Below are 21,360 nucleotides of genomic sequence, written 5' to 3' on the forward strand. Positions count from 1 at the left end.
TATCGACATGTCCTGAAGACCGTAGATAGAAATGCGGGCATGCTGCGATATTAAGACTATAGATGGAAATGTAGGAATGTCTATAAGTTCATGAATATCCTGGACATTAGATGCCCCGCCCCTCCCACTACTGGAGTCTGCGTTACTCACCTGGTTTATATGGTGATGTTTATTGAAACGTACACATTCCTTTTTATCCAGAAACCAGAGTGGATGCAAACTTGTGCACATCATGTTATAGTCCCGTCAGTAAATTTGTGATATGGATGCTTTACCTCTTCATGTTGTAGTTTTTTACATTTTTTTAAAGTTAATATCTGCAGTGGGGTCTGAAAGCACTAGTGAATTTTGCGTTCTCTTCTAATTTAATACAACAATTTTCCACTTTTTGCTTGAATGATAGTGTGAACTCGAGCTGGCACGGACTCCACAAGTTTGTGAAAAACCTTATGATCCGTTTTAGAGTGTCGTCTGATCACACTTCAGTAGAAGAGATTAGATATGAGGAAAATCTGACCTTTTGTACAAAGCAGTTAACATGGTCAATATCAATATCGCACATTTACTTGCGTTTAAACAGGGACCTAGAAATAGTGCAGAGTGTTGAGTAGGAAATATTTCAGATCTTGAACATTTAATTTCTTTGTTTGAAATATTAAAAAAATTCTAAAACCTTCTGTTTATTTCCAATTTTAAAAGAAATTTAAAAAAAATCCCAGATTTTTGAAGTGGTCTCAGATTTTTGGGCCCCACTGTATATACTGATATCTCCTTGTTTTTAGTAATAATGAACCTTATTTATGACCTGAGGTTTGATACAGAAGCTGTTTTGGAAGGAATACACCAGAGTGAATGTTGAAGACAGAACAGTGAGCACTTAGCTGAGAACGTGACGTCCTTCTAGTAATATTCTATGTCCTGAAGTTTACATAATCACAAAAGTGGGCTAAAATGATCATGATCAGATAATGACATAAAATGATTTTGTATATCTGGATGGCAGATTTCCAGAGCTACTGTTAAATCGAGATTAGACGCAGGGGCCAGTGGACGGAGATGAGAGGAGCTGAGATGGGATGGGGCTTACAGTGATTTACGTGCTTTGCACATCATTCGTCAGATGCCGAGGCTTTCCAAGAACATAGCCTTCTTCTGGAGGGCCTGAGGGGGCGTGCACGGATGGCCTGCGTAGCTCAGCAACTCCGTGTTTTTTTTCCCTCCTTCCTCTCTTTTTCATTTTTTTCCCCTTTCCCGGGGTCTGTTTCTCTATAAAAGGTGCTGAACGCTGAGCACATAGTCAGTGAGAATAAGAAAGCCCTGCAGCCTGTAGAGCTCCTCAAACCTGCTGGAGTAAAGAGCTAAGAAGGAGGATTTCAAACAAGGCACGAGGCACGAGACAGAGTTATTAATCAACGTTGGAGAAGACACTCTGGCATTCTTGGAGGATAAACTAGTTTGGTAATGTCACATCTAGTTGTTGCATGATGTGTACTTCATTCAGATGTTTATTTATTAGACTTTTTTTTTTTTTTTGCATTTCACTTTTGGAGTCAGTGCTTCAGCATTTCATCTCGTGTGTGTGTGTTCACATTTGTGTGTTAAGTGCTTTAATGCATGCAGGATGGTTCTAAGAGACTTCTTCACATCAGGTGAATTGCACAGCTGTGTGATGCCGGTATAAGGTGTGCACGTGAACGAGGACAAAATTCTGCACTTTCAGAGTTCTTAGTCAAAAAAAGAATGCAGGAGAGACAGAGGAAGGTGGGGGTAGCTGCACTCGTTTGCTGGTCGTGTGGTTAGACATGTAATGAAACTCTCAGGTATTTCAGTGTCAGCACTCGCCCCATGCTGTTTGAGCACATGCAGGAACAATTACCGGCCTTTTTTTGTGTGTTGAAGGTCGTATTCTGGCTATTTACTGGAGCCATTGACATTTTTATTTGTAAAATTTCCACTCACAGAACACCTTTTTAATTAGATTCAAATTGACATTATTTAATAGGCTGACTTGTTTTTGAATTATTGAGTTTTTGTTTGATTCACATGACCACTTAATAATAAATGATAGCTTTGATTGATGATAAAAAACACGGGCCCCTGGATATGCTTCAAGGAACCCCGGTCTCCAGAGCGCACACTGAGAGCCACTGGTATAAGTCTGGTTGAGTGTTTTGAGGATGCATGGTCAAGTTTTTTTGCTGTTCTGATGCAGTATAAACTCTGAGTGTGTGTGTGTGTGTGCGTGCATGTTTTTCATATCTTGGTCCTGAAAAGGACAGAAATAATTTTGACCTTGTGGGACAAGAGCCAAAATGTTTCCTTTTGGTTACTGAGGTTTAGGTTAGGGTTAGATTTAGGTGTAGCATAGCATTCATTATGTCTGTGAAAGGTTCCCTGAAGGACAGTGAAACGTGTGTGTGTGTGTGTGTGTGTGTGTGTGTGTGCGAGGAGAGAAACTCAGAGTCAGGAGAGGACAGCGAGGGAAAGGGGTGTGGTGGTCTGGCTTTGACAGAGGACTGTAGCTGGAGCGGTGACAGTGTATTCACACAGCTGAGGTGTCAGACCTCAAACCTGTGGAAAGAGCGAGAGAGAGCGAGAGAGAGAGATGGAGGAAGGAGTTTGGCTCCGTCCTGTCTCTCTCGTCTCTCCTCCATACACTGGGCTGCATACTGATTGAGTGCTGTTTGACTAGCAGGCCCTGTGACGGCCGTGTGGTCCAGAGACGGCACGTGACGTGACGCTTCTTGAAACACTCCTCTAAAAAGACTTTATTCATGTCTCTCTTTCTGTTTGGGCTCGTCTAGCACCAAGGTCTCAAACTGTACTCCAGGGATCATTTAGAGGGTGAGGAGGTTTACTGTGGAGTGCAAAAGTTTGTGCCCCTGTTACATTTTTATATGCATATTTTATATTTCAGCTTGAACAAAGTCTCAGTCTAATCTGCAGTTCTCTATTATCATGCTCAAAAGTTTGCATCTCCAATGATAACAGCCTTATTTAAGTCTTAAGTCATGAAAAAGTATATAAAAAAGTAAAACTCAATCGGTTTACCATCAGCAGTTGATATGAGTCAATGTGAGTAAGGAAAATAATGTCCCTCACACACTTAATCCAGTAAATGTTTGAAAATATTGATGTTCAATAAGGAAATAAGGAAAGGAGACAGTGAGAAGTTTTTACCAACAGTGAAAAGTGAAAAGAATCATACTGCTTTTGAAGTAAGGGTGCACAAACTTTTGCGCTCATGTGTTGGGTTCAGATATGTTTGGCTTTGCTAATGAGGATGAAAGCTGGATGGAAGAGAGATTTTGTAATTCTGGTAATTCTGGCACATATTATAATATTATCAGAAGATGAATGCAGGTTTGTGTAAGCCGGGATGATGGAAGGGAACTCAGCGCTGACAGGAAGTAGCGAATGGCAGCTGATCTAGAAGCTCAATTTCATCTTATCTGCACTGATGTGTGTGATTAATGGCCTGAGTATTGCGTCAGAGAAGGAAATCCTTCATTGTGAAAGACCAATGTTATCACCCTGAGTTCCTGTCGCTCTGCAGGCCCTTTCTTTCTATCTTTCTTTCTTTCTTTCTCTTTCTTTCTTTCTTTCTATCTTTCTTTCTTAGATACTTTTTTCCTCCTTCTTTCTTTTACTTAATGCTTTCTTTCTTTCCTTCTTTCTTTCATTCATTCTTTTCAAAATATATTTTTTACAGACTCTCTTTCTTTCTATCAATCTATCTTTCTTTATTTGGCACCATTCTTTTCAAAACAAAGCTATAACATCAGAGGTGGTTCAGTGAGCTTGTGTTTGTACTTGGAAAGTGTATGACTGATAAATGTATTGCATTTATTTATTTATTTATTTATTTTTTTTACTACTGATGATTCTGCTCCTTATAGAATCCCTGCTCTGTTTTCAGATCAGTCTCATCTCTAATTTAGTGATCTCCATCTGTGATTCACAACCATCAACACCACCACCACCAAAACCACCACCACCCTCTCCGCCATGTTCAGACCGCTCTCTCTCGCCCTGCTGCTATTGGCCACTGATCTGTGCTCCAGCCTCTTCCTGCCCGACTCTCCTGAGCTTCGGCGGCTGCTGAGTCGCTATGAGGACAAGCTGGAGGCCAATGCCACGGCCACAACGTCAGGCTCGCGTGTACGCCGCGCCATACCATGGTCAGATCGTGAGGAGATCCTTCTTCTGCACAACAAACTGAGAGGTGGCGTCTATCCATCTGCCTCTAACATGGAGTACATGGTAAGGACACCGAGAGTGGGGAAAAGTGGTACAAGTGCCTCCTTTGACAACTTGATGTATAATAGATAACGTAAGATGAACACAACCCAAACTGTAGCACAACTGGGACGGCATCCAGTGCGGTTTTGACGTCAGCCATTCGCGTTGACTTTTCTAAACACCAGCGCTGAATCATAAACAGAGCTAAAACACTTTCATGCTGGTTGCCTTCCGAGTCAGACCGCTGATGCAGTTGACTACAATTCAGTGGAAAATCTCTTGAGATTTTTACATGACGTTGATCAGCTGCTTAAACCTTATTTTATTAGCCATAAAAATCTCTGCTCCAGAAGTCATTGTGGAGATGTTTACAGCTACATGACGACACAGTGGACGCAAAAGAATTGGCAATAAAGATCTATCCGGTAGATCTGTAGTGTGTGTGGGATTTCCATTAACAAAAATCTGAGAAGAAAATGAAAACCTGTTTACTCTAAACACACTTATGGAAGTCTAACGCCAGCTGTTTGGGGCAGTTAATAAACGTTTAAAATACATGAATCTATAATGCAAATTCAAAGCTGCAGCCTTTCCACAGGAACAATAAAGGAGTTTCGACGAGACACGAGAGAACACAGGAGCAATACATATATACAATATAAAGTAGTTCTGGTTATGTATACTTTCTCGTAGATTTTGTCTGCATTGCTAACATTGACAACCAGATTTGTACAGATTTAGAGCTTCATTTAGAAACACATTTAAGAATTTATGAATTTACCTTCCACAGAAATAATAAAGTATTGCTGATTTTCAACAGCTGCCCTTAGACTGTCATTATAAGTGGGTTTGGAGTAATCACGATTTCTAAACTTGTCTCATGGCAGACACACGTGTCTAAATTATTCTCATTGATAATCAAAATACGCTCCAGATACAATGGACAGAGGTTGATTGAAAACACTGTAGTATTCCTTTTATGTCGAATCAATGCCTTACATTTTCCTGTTTTGTTTATTATTATTATTATTATTATTTGGTTTTAATGTGTTCATTAAAGCTGTGACCTAGCTTACATCATCGCATGTAATCAAATATATGCTTGAAGCCAGGTCAGAAGCCTCAGAGAAACTTTAATTTCCTATTTCTTTTCTTCACTTACATAGAAAGAAGGACAAGGTCAAGATCAAATTTTTTTATATAGCACATTTAAAACAACACGAGTGTTGACCACAGTGCTGCACATCAGGCATAACAGGAAATAGGAGGAAGAAAGTGAAATGGCCACAAGATTGTTCTCTGACTTTTAGTTCCATTCAGTATATTTGCAAATTAGTGCTTGGACCCCTATTGATCACTGCTTGCAGAGTTAACATTCCCATGAGCAGCGATCATTAGGGGTCCAAACACTGTTGCGAGCACACTGATTTGAATTAAAATTAGTGTTTGGTTTAAAAATGTCCCAGTTCTGGTGTAATTAAGTATAATTTAGTATCAAAGTATGTCAAAGTTAGAATAACAAATCTATTAAGAAAGTCTTTAGTGTTTTTGGTTGCTACTTTAATAAAAAAGAAGAAATTTAGAGCAAATGTTGCCGCCTTAATGAAGATATTATACAAAATAACTGTAGTCAGGTGTTTCTTAGTAAATGTGCTTATACTAATGTGCTTGGTTTAGCAGTTTTGGAGCAAGTAAAGGTTTTTGCCAGGTTTTGGTGAATAACTGTATGGAGTGCACCAACACCTGGACACCAGACAGGACCAGGGGTTATAGAGTATGAAAGTGTGTGTGTGTGTGTGTGTGTTTAACACCGCATTGGAAATTTACTGAGAGACCTGCACAGCTTTCCTCAAATGAACAAATGTATGTGTATATGAGACTTCTTCCACCATATGTGTGTGTGTGTGTGTGTGTTTGTGTGTATCCATGGAAGAGATGGAAACCTCCTCCCGTCCTTCTCAGGTGGAGAAATAAGCCAGACAAATGTGTTTCATTTATCCCCAATTGCAGAGTGTTGACAGTGGACCAGAGCCAGACTCTGATGTCTGTGTTGGTTGTAGTCTGTGTGTTTTCCCTTTTTGGTCTGATTTCCCTTCAAGTTACAGTGCTAGCTTTCGTGAAACGCCAAAATGAAATCAATTATTTGGTCAAAAAAGTCAAGTGTATGTAAGGGTTCTGTGTATCTATATTGTAGGTCTACAGCAAGATTATTATAATAATAAAAATAATAACAAGATAATAACACATAATAACATAATAATCAAGGCTAAAGTCATCATATTTGAAGTTAAGCTATTTAATTAAAATAAAACTTGCACTCGATCAGTTTTGTTTCTCTGTTTTGGTATTCAATCGTAAATTCTTATAATAACCTTAATGATCATATTCCTTCATTTTTTTAATATCCATAGTGCAGTTTGCATCCAGCATGGTCTGATAACAATGCAATGCTGGTATTTTATTTATTTTTATGTATATTTATATATTTTGTTCTTTTGTACAACATTTTTATAATTTATTTATTGCTTAAATTTATTATTTAGATGCTATTTTTTTCACTTTTGAAATCTTACCATTGATTATTTGTCCATGATTTATTTACGTATAGCAATGAAGGAACATCTGTCAAATCAAATTAAATATCTTCTTGATTAAATTAAATTTTTTTCCTAATGGTATACAAACTTTTGCACTTTAATTTTGTATTTGTTTCCCTTTATTGCACTTACATTTTGTACAAATACTTATATTGTACTTATATATAATTGATTTTTCTATTGATTTTACATAGTTTATTTACTGTTCTCTCTCTCTTTCTGTGTGTGTGTGTGTGTGTGTGTGTGTGTGTGTGTGTGTGTGTGTAGATATGGGATGATGAACTGGAGCGTTCTGCTACACACTGGGCTGAGCAATGTCAGTGGGACCATGGACCCCATGACCTGCTTATGTCTATTGGACAGAATCTAGCAGTGCACTGGGGCAGGTCTGTGTACACACCACACACACACACACACACACACACACACACACACACAATGTGTAATACAAACTGTTTGCAAAGAGAGTGATTCACTTCACTGCCATTTGACTCCACTGTGACAAAGTACAGCAATAAAAAGGTTTGTATTTATACCACAGCACTGTTGAATTCTGGATGCTGATTGGTCAGAAGGTGTTTATTAATTTTCTATTTCTATTTCTAATTTTTCTATTTTTGAAAATCACAGCTTTATATTAATGCTCTCATCGTAATGTTATCATTTCACAGTAACATCTCATTCACAGGGACTTGTATGTTGGACGCTCCACTAATTAACGGATAAAAAAAAAGTGTGTAATCATTGATCTGTAAGGAGATTTATGGAAGGAGTCTCCAGTGTCAGTGCTTTATAACAGTCAGAGGTAAAGCTGTAACTTAAGGTTTTCCAACATCTTTAGGAAGGAGGAGTTTACGTTTGTGGTTTCTTGGTAACATGACAATCAACTTTTTTTTGTCTTATAACTACAAGAGAGAGAGAGAAGAAAACAGATTCTGGAATGACTGTATATACATTAGCTGCTATAATGTAAGTCAAAACAGGAACCAATTTGTTATGGGAACGTTTCACAATATTAAATGTAACTCTATAAATGGATCAAAAGTATAGAGTGTCATTCTTTAATAAATAAAAGTTGTAATCGTTGGCAAGTCGCTGTGGTAGAAGAGGAACGAAACACCTCTGGATGTGCTGTTATAGGATTTCTATAAACCAGCACTTTTTCTTCACTTCTCTCTCAGTGGCCTTATTTGACTTAATTCCCTCAAACCTTTGTGTCTCTTCTGATGCCAGCAGAAAGGGCGTTTTTTTTTTCCTTCCCTCCTCTCCCTCCAGACTCCTCAGTGCCATATAAAGTAATGTTTACAGTCTGTGGAGATGAATGACTGTTCAAGGGAACAGGCGTTACTTAGTTTGGAGTCAGGGATGAGAACAGATAGTGGATCTTCATGATGCATTGGTGTTTTGCAGGAGAAAGTAGGTTAGGGAATAGGTTCTCAACAGGGTTCTTGACAGGGTTCTTGACTGATTCTCTGTCCTGTCCGTTAGGTACCGTTCCCCTGCTTACCACGTCCAGGCCTGGTATGATGAGGTGAAGGACTACACGTACCCGTACCCACACGAGTGCAACCCCTGGTGTCCTGACCGCTGCTCTGGACCAATGTGTACTCACTACACACAGGTGAGGGGGCGGGTTATAAGCAGAGGGTTTCTGTAACGTCCATAAATCGCTGAAAAACCTGGAAAATATCCATTTTATAGAAAAGTATCTTACATTTACAGTTACTTACAGTATAAGATTAACGTAAAAACCAGCTCACACAATGCTCACACTTTAACACTCTTACCAGTCCTAGCTAGTATCAGCTAACTAACCTAAGCTTATGCTCTAGGTTAGATTTATTATTCTCAGTAATTACAGAAGAAGTGCAGACTGATGTACCTCTGGTGATGAGGAGGTTGTTTGTTTTTGCTGTAGCTTTGGAGGCAGAAATGCAACAGAATTGTATCTGCTTGTGTACCTTGACTCTATGCAGCCACAGTTCACGTACTGATGAATTTCCTAAACATACACACGTTATTATTTTTGGTAACACTGGAATATTGGCAAAGAGATAGTTTCCATTCAACATGTCGTAAATCTTCTCATATTCACTCATCCGGCACTTTGTCCTCCATGATTATTTTTCTCATTCCTCCTCTAACTTGCTACTTGAATGGTCAGGAGACTAAAAAAAAAAGTGCTTAACTTAACAAAACACTGAATATTTTTACATTTTAGAAGCTCCGCTGTGACCAAAAAAATAACAAAATGCGAAGTTTTTTTAAAAACTACCACCTTCCTCCCACGTTGCAGCTGTTTTCTTATGAATAATTGAATAATATGTGGCTTTATCAGAGTTCTGTGAAAAAAAAATTTCGCAGGCATTTTTTTTTTAAAAAAAAAAAAAAACATTGCGGAATTTGTATATTCAGATTTCTTGGTAATTTAAACTACATCTTGAAATGTGTGTTAGAGAGATTGCGTTATTGCGGTCAATATCTGAGTGAGATTTCAACAAAACAACAGAATATCTGTACTTTTGCAAAACTGTTGCAAAATTGTGCAAGAGCCCTGCTGAATTAAATAAAATATATTTGTATAATATGTAAAGGCCATCATTAAACACAGTTATTAAATTTAGTTTTTGGAAAAATATTCCATCATTTGGTGCAAAGGCATGACATTGAAATCTTGCAGCAGTGAATCCTGCACTTATCTTTTATTTCCTGATTAAATGAAAATGCAAGAATAATCCTGCATGGAAAATGAGTCATCGTTCAGCAGAACGACATTTTTCCTTGTAAACAGAATAATTAGTGTTTGAGAATTCCTGGAAGTGTCAAATTACACATTAAACATCAAGAAGAGCTGATTCGAGTGCATTCAAGTCTGAGTATATATAATTGCAGCGACATTGTCACTACAATTTCAGGAATTAATTAATATTGATAACAAAATCACAGCATGATCTGTACAATTAAATTGATAAGTGTGATGCTCCTTATGCATTCTGGGTAGCTGTCAAACAGTAGAAAGGGTGTTGATATTCAGAATTTGTCCTTTAATTACCTACTGTCAACCAATCCTGCTATTTTATAATGTTAATATGCATAGGAAATAACATGCCCTCTGATAACATCCTGCCTTGGTAACATCCCTCCAGTAATATCCTTTCTGCAGCATCCCTCATCCTCCATCGCTAACATCGCTTTCTGCAGCATCCCTCATCCTCCATCGCTAACATCGCTTTCTACAGCATCCCTCATCCTCCATCGCTAACATCGCTTTCTGCAGCATCCCTCATCCTCCATCGCTAACATCGCTTTCTGCAGCATCCCTCATCCTCCATCGCTAACATCCTTCCAGTGTTATCCCTCCAGTAATATCCTTTCTGCAGCATCCCTCATCCTCCATCGCTAACATCGCTTTCTGCAGCATCCCTCATCCTCCATCGCTAACATCGCTTTCTGCAGCATCCCTCATCCTCCATCGCTAACATCGCTTTCTGCAGCATCCCTCATCCTCCATCGCTAACATCGCTTTCTGCAGCATCCCAACATCCTCCATCGCTAACATCGCTTTCTGCAGCATCCCAACATCCTCCATCGCTAACATCGCTTTCTGCAGCATCCCAACATCCTCCATCGCTAACATCCTTCCAGTGTTATCCCTCCAGTAATATCCTTTGGCTTATATCCTTCCAGTAACATCCTTCCGATAATACATCTCTGGCAATATCCTAGTACATTAAATAGATGCTATCGTCCTTTTATAAATGTCCTTCTGATAATATCCATCGTATAACATCAGTAAAATTCTTCTTGTAACACCTTCCTGTAACATCTCATCATGCCAGTTCCCACTCATCAGGGGGCTCTTCTCTATAACAGAGCAGCTACCAACCAAGGCAAAGTTTATCATGTGCTTCCTCCGAACTCCGCATCTTTTCGAACTGCTGCTCATGCAACGTCAGGGGCCGGGGAAAGCGCTATCCACTATCTTGGGCTCCCGGCTACGGATGGCTGTGGCTGTGAACTTGTGATCTCCAGTTTCGCCACTCGGGAGCTCGTACCCTTCTTTTATTAATATCCCTCTATCCCTCCTGTTACATTTCTCCTGTGATATCCCTCTGGAAACATCCTTCCTGTGACATTCCACCAGAAACGTCCTTCCTGTGACATTCCACCAGAAACGTCCTTCCTGGTAACATCCCTCCAGTAACATCCCTCCGGTAAGATCCCTCCGATAACATCCTCTGGCAAAATCCTTTTTGGTAATATTCCTCCAGTAGCATTCTCTGGTTACATCCTCCAGTAAAAACCCCTCCGGTAAAATCCCTCCAGTAGCATTTGTCTGGTAAAATCCTTCCAGTGATGTCATTCCAACAATATAGCTTGCTAACATCTGGCTGGTAAAATCCTTTGCGTAATATTCGTCCAGTACTATCACTCTGGTAACATCCTTCTGGTAAAATTCCTATACTCAGAGTGTAGCTTTCAAATAGAAATGGGAATGCCTGAAAAAAAAAATGCTTGATGCTGATTGGTTAATCCTGTCTCTCCCCATAGCAGTTTGTAGTCAATAAAATTTGATTAAACAAAATAGAGAATGTATTTTTTTCACATCTGGGGTTTAAATATATTTCACAGTAGCATTATAGTGTAATTACTGCGCAAGACACTTTCGTATGGAACATAAATTTGACGTCTCTTTATAATTGGTGATTACTTGTGCTAATCCTTACACTCGTAACAAAAAGCATGCAGGACATGGAGGTGTTTTGTGGTTGTGTTTAAAAAAAACTGCTTTATATTCATAGGCGACAAAAAAAATCCAGTTCTGCAAACTTGTGCAAGTCGAAGGTGTCGACGTTGCACCTGCTTTTGACTCCATGTAGAGAGATGAGGGAAGTGAAAAAAGGAAAAAAAAAAGGTTTATCTTTGTAATGACTGCATTAGAGGAAAAGACAGAGAGGCAGAAAGTGTTGCAGAAGGAGAGAATGAGCACTGGCACTGTATCCTCTCAGACTTTACTTAGCAGCTGTGATGGATTTGTGAAAACAGTCTCCTGCTGAAACCAGGTCACAAACATCTGGAAGCTGTTCTCCGACTCCTGGAGCGCTTTCTTATTTGACCTGAAATCGTTTGAAGATTAAAAAAACACACTGAGCCGCCCTGCGCTACTCCTCTTTCTCACCTTCTGATACAGCTGCTGTTCTGTTTTGGGGTTTTACCAGCCTGGTAGTCAACTCCAAAATTATTGGCAACCTTTTTGAAAATAATGACTGAATATGTAATTATTAGCTTAAACATATGGTGGCGCTGTGTAGTTCAGTAACAATAATAACAGTATTATCATAATAATATACAGTGCCAATATCAATGGTACTGAAATGAGTAACATATTTTGTACTAATCAAGCACGGATGTCACAGAATGTTTTATTTAGCTCTTTATACTTCCCATGTTTAAATAGTGGCCATGAAAAGTGCACAGGTGCTCATACATTAAGGCTTGTTTGTTAAACTAAAATGAATTAGCTAGCTACACAAGGTACTGGTTCGCTAGATTACAGACTAAGAATAGCATTAGTGTAAATAGAAAGAAAAGCACACAGACACCACGGCGCACCACGGCGCTCAGAGGCAGACCTGCCAGGAGCGAGCTGCAGTAGTCCAGTCGAAATGAAACAAAACTGAACAAGCACCTGAGTGGCCTGTGTGGATAGAAATGGATGAACCTTTCTGATGTTGTAAAGGAGAAATCGGCATGAGCGTGTCAGATTAGCAGTGTGAGAGGAAAGGGACAGCTGGTTGTCCATGGTTACTCCAAGGTTGCATGCAGTTAACGACGATGAGATCAGAGACTTGTCCAGATAAATTGCAAGATCCTGACGTGGGGATGAATCACCTGGGATGAACAGCAGTTTAATTTTACTGGGATTAATTTTCTGCTGATGCGCCGCCATCCATGATGAGATGTCTGCCAGACATGCTGAGATCTGAGTGGAAACAGGAGTGTTTGAGGGAGGGAAGGAGAGGATGAGTGTCATCCGCATAGCAGTGGTATGAAAACCCATATGAGGACATGACCTCACCAAGAGATTGAGTATAGAGGGATAACAGAAGACCAAGTACTGAGCCTTGTGGGACACCAGTGGAGAGTCTGTGTGGAGAAGATGTAGATCTCCTCCACGCCAAGTGATTTAACCGACCTTCCAGGTAGGAAGCAAACCATTGCCAAACGCTGCTAAAAGTTGGAGGAGGATGAGGACTGATGACAGTTTGGCAGATCTAGCAGCATGTGGCTTCTCAGTGATGGCCAAAAGGACAGTCTCTGTGGAATGTGCTGCTTTGAAGCCAGACTGGTTAGGATCTTGGAGGTTGGTTTTTTGTAAGGCTGAAGGCTTAGAAGCCAGTCTCCATGCAGTTGTGCACGTAGACGTCCTCAGAATTAAACAACCTACATCCATTTCTCTGGTGATTTGGGTGTGTATTTGTTGTCATTATCTTGTTGAAAGATCCATGTGGTGAAGTTGTAACCTCTTGGCAGAGGCAACCAGAACTTGGATTAAGATATCCTCGTACTCAGCACTTAGAGGTCAGTCATGATGCCTTCAACCTTCACAAGAGCTACAGTAGAGCCATAAACATCAATAATCCTTCATCATACTTGTGGTTTGGAGGCTTTTCCTTGTATTTAGTTTTTTTAAAGCTCTTACAACATTTGGTGAAGTGCAATTACTGCATTTTGTAGATTTATTGAGGTGCCAATATTTTTTCAGCATATTGAGCAGAAAATAACATTTATGCCCTTTTTCTTGAGGATGCTAAAGATTTGGCACTCGACTGTGAGGCGGGGTTAAATGTGATCTCTTCCTGGCCCTGGTACAGGATGTTCTAAAACAGAGCTGAAGAGAATCTCTCTCTCTTTCTCTTTTTCTCTTTTTTTGTACCGCTGCTCTGTTGGACTGCACACAAGCCTGCTGTGTAGTTTGAACTGTACATGAGCAAGAAAGCGCTGAGTCAGAAACTCTGTTCATTTACTAGTAAAACAGTCCTGGCTCACGCAGTGTGGCTGCACTGGATGAACTCCATCATGCGTGTGTTCAGCAGGAAAACGGCCCCGGGTTTAAGATCTGAGTCAATGCACCATGCACCAGCGTTTCTTTATTTGTGTGGAGGATGAAAAAGATTGTACGAGCTCACAGGAAGCGGATACCGGTCACACTTCATGTGCATCTCCTTCCGCTCGGAATGAAAGGAGCAGTCTCTCTTTAGAGCCCCCTGCAGACCCATCAATCTGGATGCACCCGACTGGACAGGGGGGGCAAGAGACAAAAGTGCAAAGAAATCAACGAACCTTTCTCAGTCTGTACACGGACTGTGAGATAACATCTACAGTAAATGACACTGAAAAATGATTCATTTACACAATTTCCCATCCAGCTTATGAATAGTCTTGTGTTTGCACTTTATTTGCATAAACTCTGTCCTGCAGTTTTACCAGTCAGTTAGAATTATTGGCACCATTCATTAAAATAATGAATGAATATATAAAAAACATGGCATTTTGACCTTAAGCATATAGAGACACTGTATGGTTTTGTTAAAACAATATATTTTTATATATTTATAATATGTACATTTTTTAAATTTTTTAGTGCAATATTTCTGCAAACTACTGGTTAATATCTGAGTAATATATTGGATAAAATTATAATCCTGTATATACACTGTTCATTCAATATAAACATAATTAGACTCACTGTAAAGAAATTAATAAATATATTCACTATATTATGTAACCAAATAGACAGTTGAAAAGTAGAAATGAGGAGCTTGTCAATGAAAAATATCTACAAGTAAATTTTAACTAAAATGGTTAGATTAGGCAAATTGTACACGATTTCAATCTGTGTAATAAAAATATAAAAATACTTTGTTTAATATGAATAAAGATGGATCATCTCTAGATCTTTACTCTCATTAACGATCCCGCATTCTATGAATATTCATGAATCTGCAAATGAGGAAATACCTCCATGAACACAGCGACCACACCCTGGTCTGACGGCGTCTGAGAGAGGTGGCCTCAGTCCACGTCCAAGTGAACTCTTTAGAGAAAGCGATCTGACTCTGAATCGACTCACTGCAGGAAGTGAATCAATTATTGGATGTTTTTTTGGGTTGTAAGCATTTTTTTTCTGTAGATGTGAGCAGCTAAACTGAGCCAAAGACAGAGCTATAGAGCTGCAGAAATACTGTGCTCTGGAGATATGGAGGAACAAGAAGTCTAGTTATTTATATAATGATAAAGACTAGTATAAAGACTAGTTATTTATATAATGATCCAATCGTTTATTTAGTGCTGGCTCCATGTTCTCAGTGCTCAGGCGATTTTTCCACTGCTGTGTCTCCGAACCATGACTGAAAGCATCTTACGAGGACTTTTTCAGCCCTACACAATTAACACAATGAAGTGTGCACTTCAATTCTGTTTTATGTTCCATGCTTTACCCTAGATTCTGATCAGGACCCAAAAGTTTTGCTTCCACTGACTCATTCTGGTCTATAATGGATAAAGCAGTCTTGATATCGTGAACTCGTGACCTCCAGGAAAGCCAGGAAGCTGCAGAAAATTATCAGGAAGCCGTCTGAGTGGCAGCACAATGCCCATGCTGTCCTGTTGCACTAGGGTTTTTGTGTAGACCATTGTGCTCATGGACGTCTCTGGTTGTTTGCAGATCGTCTGGGCCACCACCAACCGTGTGGGTTGTGCTGTTCATGTGTGTCCAAGCATTAACGTGTGGGGGGAGACATGGGAGAACGCCGTCTACCTCGTGTGCAACTACTCGCCAAAGTAAGTCATGTGCACTCACTAACACTTTCCACTGACATTTCATCTGTCCTCTTAGCATAATTAAATATAATAGATCACCTAATCCTGGCCTCTTTAGATGAAAAGGACTGGAAGGTGGAAGATTCTTAATCAGAATGTTCCATCTAGCTGGAAAACAGAAAAATGGTTCAAGTTCAGAAAAGAATAATGCTATGCAAGCTGATTATTTCCAGATTTTCACGATAATTTAATTGCTGATTGCTATTTGGATGGTGTTTTCTGGATAACCTGACTTTATTAAAATGTGCAGAGAACACTAAAGCAATTAAGTTCGCAGTCAAGACTGTAGATTATATAATCGCCCTGTGATTGGTTCTGACCCGGCTGTGTGGTCTCCATCAGGGGAAACTGGATCGGGGAGGCACCCTACCAGCATGGACGTCCATGTTCTCAGTGTCCTCCCAGCTATGGAGGAGTCTGCAAAGACAACCTGTGCTACAAGGGTAATTTTTTTCTTTATTTATCTGTGGATCAGAACGGTCCATAATTCATCCTTCTCTAAAGAATGGGTTTTAACTCTTAGAGGATGATGTTGGGTATTTGTAGGTTCATAACTCATGAAAGTTTTAATATGCATATAATTAAAATGGGAAGAATTTACTCTTTAGGTTTGCTGTGTGATATAATTTCATTTCTTTGAAAAGACGAAGAAAAACAATAATATTTTTGACCCCATGGGTCCAGTGCTTCAACACTGACTCTGTGACTCTGAACAAATATCTGATAGGAAGACAAAGTAGGTAATGCTTCACAGTGGAAAAAAAAATCAAGACACGTTCTACTGTGTCTTACTGACATTAATAATTCCTACAATGCTTCACATCTCAGTGGAAGTTTTATAAACTTTGGAAGCTCCATTGTGACCAAAAAAAAACCAAACTAATGAAGGGGGGAAAAAAAAAACCACCGGTGGTTTGCAGCGGCTTCCTGCAAGAAGTAAAATGTGTGATGGCGGTTAAGAAAAGAACACATCCTAAGATAATGAAAGCACCTTAAGATACTTTGTCCATTTTACTAATTTATACTCCGTGGTTCTAAATGACTTGCTTCTTTCAGGAACTCCTCAACGCCCTGAGACTCCAGACATGAATGAGGTGGAGAAGCCTCAGGTTCCTGTGCTGGTGGAGATCACTCCACCCAAACCTGCTGCCAGGACTAAACCCAAACCTTCTACACCCAAAAAGCCCACGACGCCTAAGACCACTCGCACCAACTTCCTGAGTAAGAGCTGATCATTTATTTATACACAAGTTTAAATAATCACAGTTATACAGCAGTGCTGTAGAATTCCCAATTTTAAAGCTGGTGATTAATTTTCTATAACAGCAGCTCTGATAGTAGTTACAGCTATAATTCAAATACGTTTTCGTTTCTATAGCAACAGCTCATTCACAGAGACTTGTATAGTGGATGATCTACATAATAAACAGATTTAAAAAAAAAACCCTGACAAACATATAATTGTTGATATGTTGAAGCTTTCTGTGAGGAGCTGTTTATGTAACATTCATGGAAGGAGTCTCCAGTGTCAGTGCTTTATAACAGTCAGAGATAAAGCTGTAACTTTTCAGAAAAGGAGTTTACATGTTGTTGTTTCTCTGTAATATGACAAGCTGCATTTTTTTGGCTTATTAACTTAAAGAGAGAGGAAGAAAGAGAGCCTGGTGAGGGAGCGACTGTTTATAGCTGCTGTAACTTAGGGATGTTCAACAACATTAAATGTAACTATAGACAGATAAAAGGTATGAAGAGTTGTTTAGTAATACATTAAGAATTGTAAACGTTGGCAAGTTGCGGTGGTATAAGAGGAATAAAACACTTCAGGATGTGCTGGTACTTTGGGGTAGTAACAGTGACTCACCTTTGTGTTGGGTTGCATTACACCACCACATTGTAGATTATTTTCTCATAACAGCATACAACTTTTCATCTGACTTTATTGGGGGAGGGGCTTTTGCTTGTCTTGTCTATACACAGTATATTTTTTGCGCTGCAGCTCAAAACATCAAGTGTGAGACGAAGATGAGGGATAAGTGCAAAGGTGTAACCTGTAACAGGTCAGTTAGACAATCTCACCTCAAACATTTTTAATATTAAAATCAGAACTGTATAAATCCACTGATTAAACCCCGTGTGCACTTCCTGCAGGTACAACTGCCCCGCTAACTGCTTATACAGCAACGCTAAAGTGTGGGGCACGCTGTACTACGATGTGGTACGTCTCTCAGGTCCTTCTCAACGCAGATTTATCATTTTTGTTCTTGCATTTCTTTCAGTCTGAAGTTTTTTTTCCTTCTGATTCTTCCAGCAATCCAGTATCTGCCGTGCTGCGATCCATTACGGGATCATTGATAATAACGGAGGCCTGGTGGAAGTCGCAAGGAAAGACAATTTCCCATTCTTCGTTAAAGCCACAAAGAACGGTGTCGAGTCTCTCAGGTACGACTAGCTCAGTGATTCAAAGATTTCAGTTTTATATCTCATAAAACTCTTTTCTTTAAATCAGACAGTTGTGTGACAATTTCAACATGCAATCCTGGTTTAAAAAATACAGAAATATACAAAAGAAAGAAAAAAGGTTTTATTTTTGACACCACTTTCTACTCTGTGTCCTTTGTGCAGTCAATACATTTCCTTGTACATTTTGAGTCAAAGATTGAATTATTATTTAGTTGTCTTTTAGTATTTGTCAACAAGATTAACACTATATTCTACAGTTGAGTGCAAAAGTTTTCACCCCCCATGGTTATTGGGTGGGGAAAAAGAAAACGCACCACTATTTTATGAATTATCTGTGAAATAACAGAATTCCAAAAACTAAACCAAAATGTAAAATCTGCTGAAAAGAAGGAAAGTTTCATTGACATTCCACAACACTGAATGTAACAGATTAAAAAAAAGTATAACATGATGTTTTTTAATAAATAAAAACTTCTAATGGTTTGCAAATTCCTGTGGAAAAAAAGGAATAAAACACTCAGGATGGTAGCAGTAACTTCACTTCATCACAGCACCCAGGCGTTGATTATTTTCCTGCAGCAGCATGACAATGAGTGTTTTATTTGTTACATATATCACATTTCCAGATACATATATCACATTTCCAGATACATACATCACATTTATGTGTATTAATGCAGGAACATCTTGTTTTTAGTTTATGTGTAACTGTATGAATCTGTTATGTGCAGAGATGTCTGAAATAAACAGCTTCATATTTTCTCTTCACAGTAAATATAAAACCGCCAATGCATTTCTGGTAGCAAAAGTGGAAAGTAAGTGAACTGAATCTTCTCTTTAGTTAAACATTGTGTATTATTCCTCTATTCTGCATGCAGAGATGTAAAATGAGTGCTGTTTATGTTGCTTCACAGTAAAGTCAGTCGACTGCTACACCAGAATGGCTGATATTTGCCCCTTCAGCAACCAGCACACCACCTGCCCAAGGTAACACACCTCCGTTCTGCTGTTTATATAAAAGTCTTCTTTATTTTGTATTATCTTTCCAGTAGTGTGAACAAGTCGTCGTTTTACAATTAACAAAGAAGCTTCCGGAAGTCTGAAACTCTGAGTTATAAACAAGTCAGAATGTGTTTCTCTTCATTTAACACCTACAAAGTAATGACAGTTTATTAAATTCTGAATTCTGGATGATTTCTGGATTGTGATTGGTCAGAAGGTGTTGATTCGTTTTCTATGACAGTAGTGCAGCTGCAGATTACAGGTTTATATTAATGCGTCGTTCTAATATGTTATCGTTTCTATAGTAATGGCTCATTCGCCAGGATTTCTATGATGGGCACTCATATTTAAAAAATGTGTATAATCATTGATGTGGTGAAATTTTCTGGAAGGAGATATTTAACACTCATGGAAGGAGTCTCCAGTGTCAGCGCTTTGTAACAGTCAGAGGTAAAGCTGTAACTTTCAGGACTTCAGGACAGAGGAGTTTACGCTTCCTTGCAGTTTCTCGGTAACATGACAAACTGCATTTTTTTTGTCTTATTAAATTCAAGAGAAAGAAAAAAGAGATAGAGGTGAGGGAGCTACTGTTTATAGCTGCTATAACGTAAGTGACAACAGGCACTAATGTGTTTCGCAGATGTCATTTCTTACTTAATAAAAAAAGTTGTAATCTTTGCTATGGTAAAAGAAGAATAAAACACTTCAGGACAAAAAAAAAAAATTAAATCAAAAGGTCCAAGTTTAAGTCATTTGGATGGTAAGTCTTTTTCATTCAGTCGATTTGACTCAATTCCAGGTCACATGACCCAAGTCCAAACCCTTTCGTTCTTATCCATGATGAAACACATTTACATTACAGAAGTGAAGTTCTTGTTCTTTAATTATCCATTTAATTGTCTTTTTTTCGTCTTATTCAGGGTTAAGTGCCCAGCCAACTGTAAGAATCAGCCTTCGTACTGGGCTCCAGTGATCGGCTCCGGCGTCTACGCTGATGTAAGTAGCTCCTCTCTGTGTGTTTGGGGGTTAATGGAGGTTTGGTTTAATGCAGAGGTTTTCAAACATTAAAAATGACCATTTCAAACCTGCTAACCTGTTCACATATTTGTGTAGGAGATTCAAATATGCAAAAATATGCAAAAACAGCAGTGTTATTTTTTCTTAATAAAAACGGCAGATGAGCCCATCGACATGTGAATCTGTAATGATTGACATTTGAAGCGACGCCCTTGCTTTCTGTCACGGTACATATTTCATTACAATGATTTTTTTAGTTCGTTACACTGAAACAAACTCTGTCAACATATGTCTGACTTAAATGCCATTAAATAAGTATACAGTTAACTATATTAGCTACTTTTTCACTATTTAATTAGTGATGCTACTAAAAATTTCAGCCGAAAACAGTTAAAAATGTCATTTTTGGTTTTCGACCGAAAGGCTGAAAATCTTAACTAGGAAGAAGAAAGATTAACTCGAACTACAACTATGTTTCAATTCTAGCACCTTAAAAAAATTTATAAGTGTACAGTGATTTAAAACACTGTTTGCTTTGCTCTTCTGCGACAGTCAGTTACGGTTTGACGAGGGACTTTAGACACGCGATTTGTAAAAGTATTTTGTTGAAAATGTGTAATTATGTTTCTTACTGTTCAGTGTGCTCTGCTGTAGTATAAGACTTATTTGTATGTGGTTTTATTTTATAGTTAATAAAGGGGAATAATGGGGGAGTGTGAATACAGTTGCTGTTACGTGGCTCTGCAGTCAAAAAGAATCTGAGAGAACTAAAGTAAGAACACGATTCCTGTGCAGAAGAACAGAACATGTTTATCGGATTAAACACTGTTATCGGTTTCAGAGTGAATTCCATTCACTCATTCAAGAGCTCAAACTCTAAACTCAGGCCAAAGTGTCAAACCAAGTCACTGACAGCCTCTCGAGATGGAACACACACCGTTTAGTGTGCCAAATCACTCAGCAAATATGTTGTGCTCGCAATTCCTTGCCATATGTGGTACTTCACATCATTATTAAATTTTTAATCACCCTCTGATACAATCACAACAAACATGTCAGTTGCTTTTAACTGCAGATCATGTGATTTTGACCAGAGTGCATCTTCTAAAAGCATCAAAAACAAAACAAAACAATACTAAAAATAGCGATAGACTACAGC

General features: G+C 38.8%; 1 protein-coding gene across 1 annotated transcript in view; it reads left to right on the plus strand.

The window, feature by feature from the left end:
* Positions 1 to 1,287: 1,287 nt before the first annotated feature.
* The window catches only part of crispld2 (cysteine-rich secretory protein LCCL domain containing 2), a 28,015-nt gene continuing 7,942 nt past the window's right edge, over positions 1,288 to 21,360 (plus strand). The window contains exons 1-13 of the mRNA XM_026930264.3: positions 1,288 to 1,458; positions 3,920 to 4,263; positions 7,107 to 7,225; positions 8,328 to 8,460; positions 15,568 to 15,683; positions 16,065 to 16,165; positions 16,779 to 16,943; positions 17,719 to 17,779; positions 17,871 to 17,937; positions 18,031 to 18,161; positions 18,954 to 18,997; positions 19,097 to 19,169; positions 20,105 to 20,180. Coding sequence (XP_026786065.3) covers positions 4,009 to 4,263; positions 7,107 to 7,225; positions 8,328 to 8,460; positions 15,568 to 15,683; positions 16,065 to 16,165; positions 16,779 to 16,943; positions 17,719 to 17,779; positions 17,871 to 17,937; positions 18,031 to 18,161; positions 18,954 to 18,997; positions 19,097 to 19,169; positions 20,105 to 20,180 — 1,341 coding nt within the window. The 5' untranslated portion in view covers positions 1,288 to 1,458; positions 3,920 to 4,008. The remainder of the gene's footprint in view (positions 1,459 to 3,919; positions 4,264 to 7,106; positions 7,226 to 8,327; positions 8,461 to 15,567; positions 15,684 to 16,064; positions 16,166 to 16,778; positions 16,944 to 17,718; positions 17,780 to 17,870; positions 17,938 to 18,030; positions 18,162 to 18,953; positions 18,998 to 19,096; positions 19,170 to 20,104; positions 20,181 to 21,360) is intronic.

The sequence above is a fragment of the Pangasianodon hypophthalmus genome, chromosome 11, assembly GCF_027358585.1.
Source record: "Pangasianodon hypophthalmus isolate fPanHyp1 chromosome 11, fPanHyp1.pri, whole genome shotgun sequence".
NCBI lineage: Eukaryota > Metazoa > Chordata > Actinopteri > Siluriformes > Pangasiidae > Pangasianodon > Pangasianodon hypophthalmus.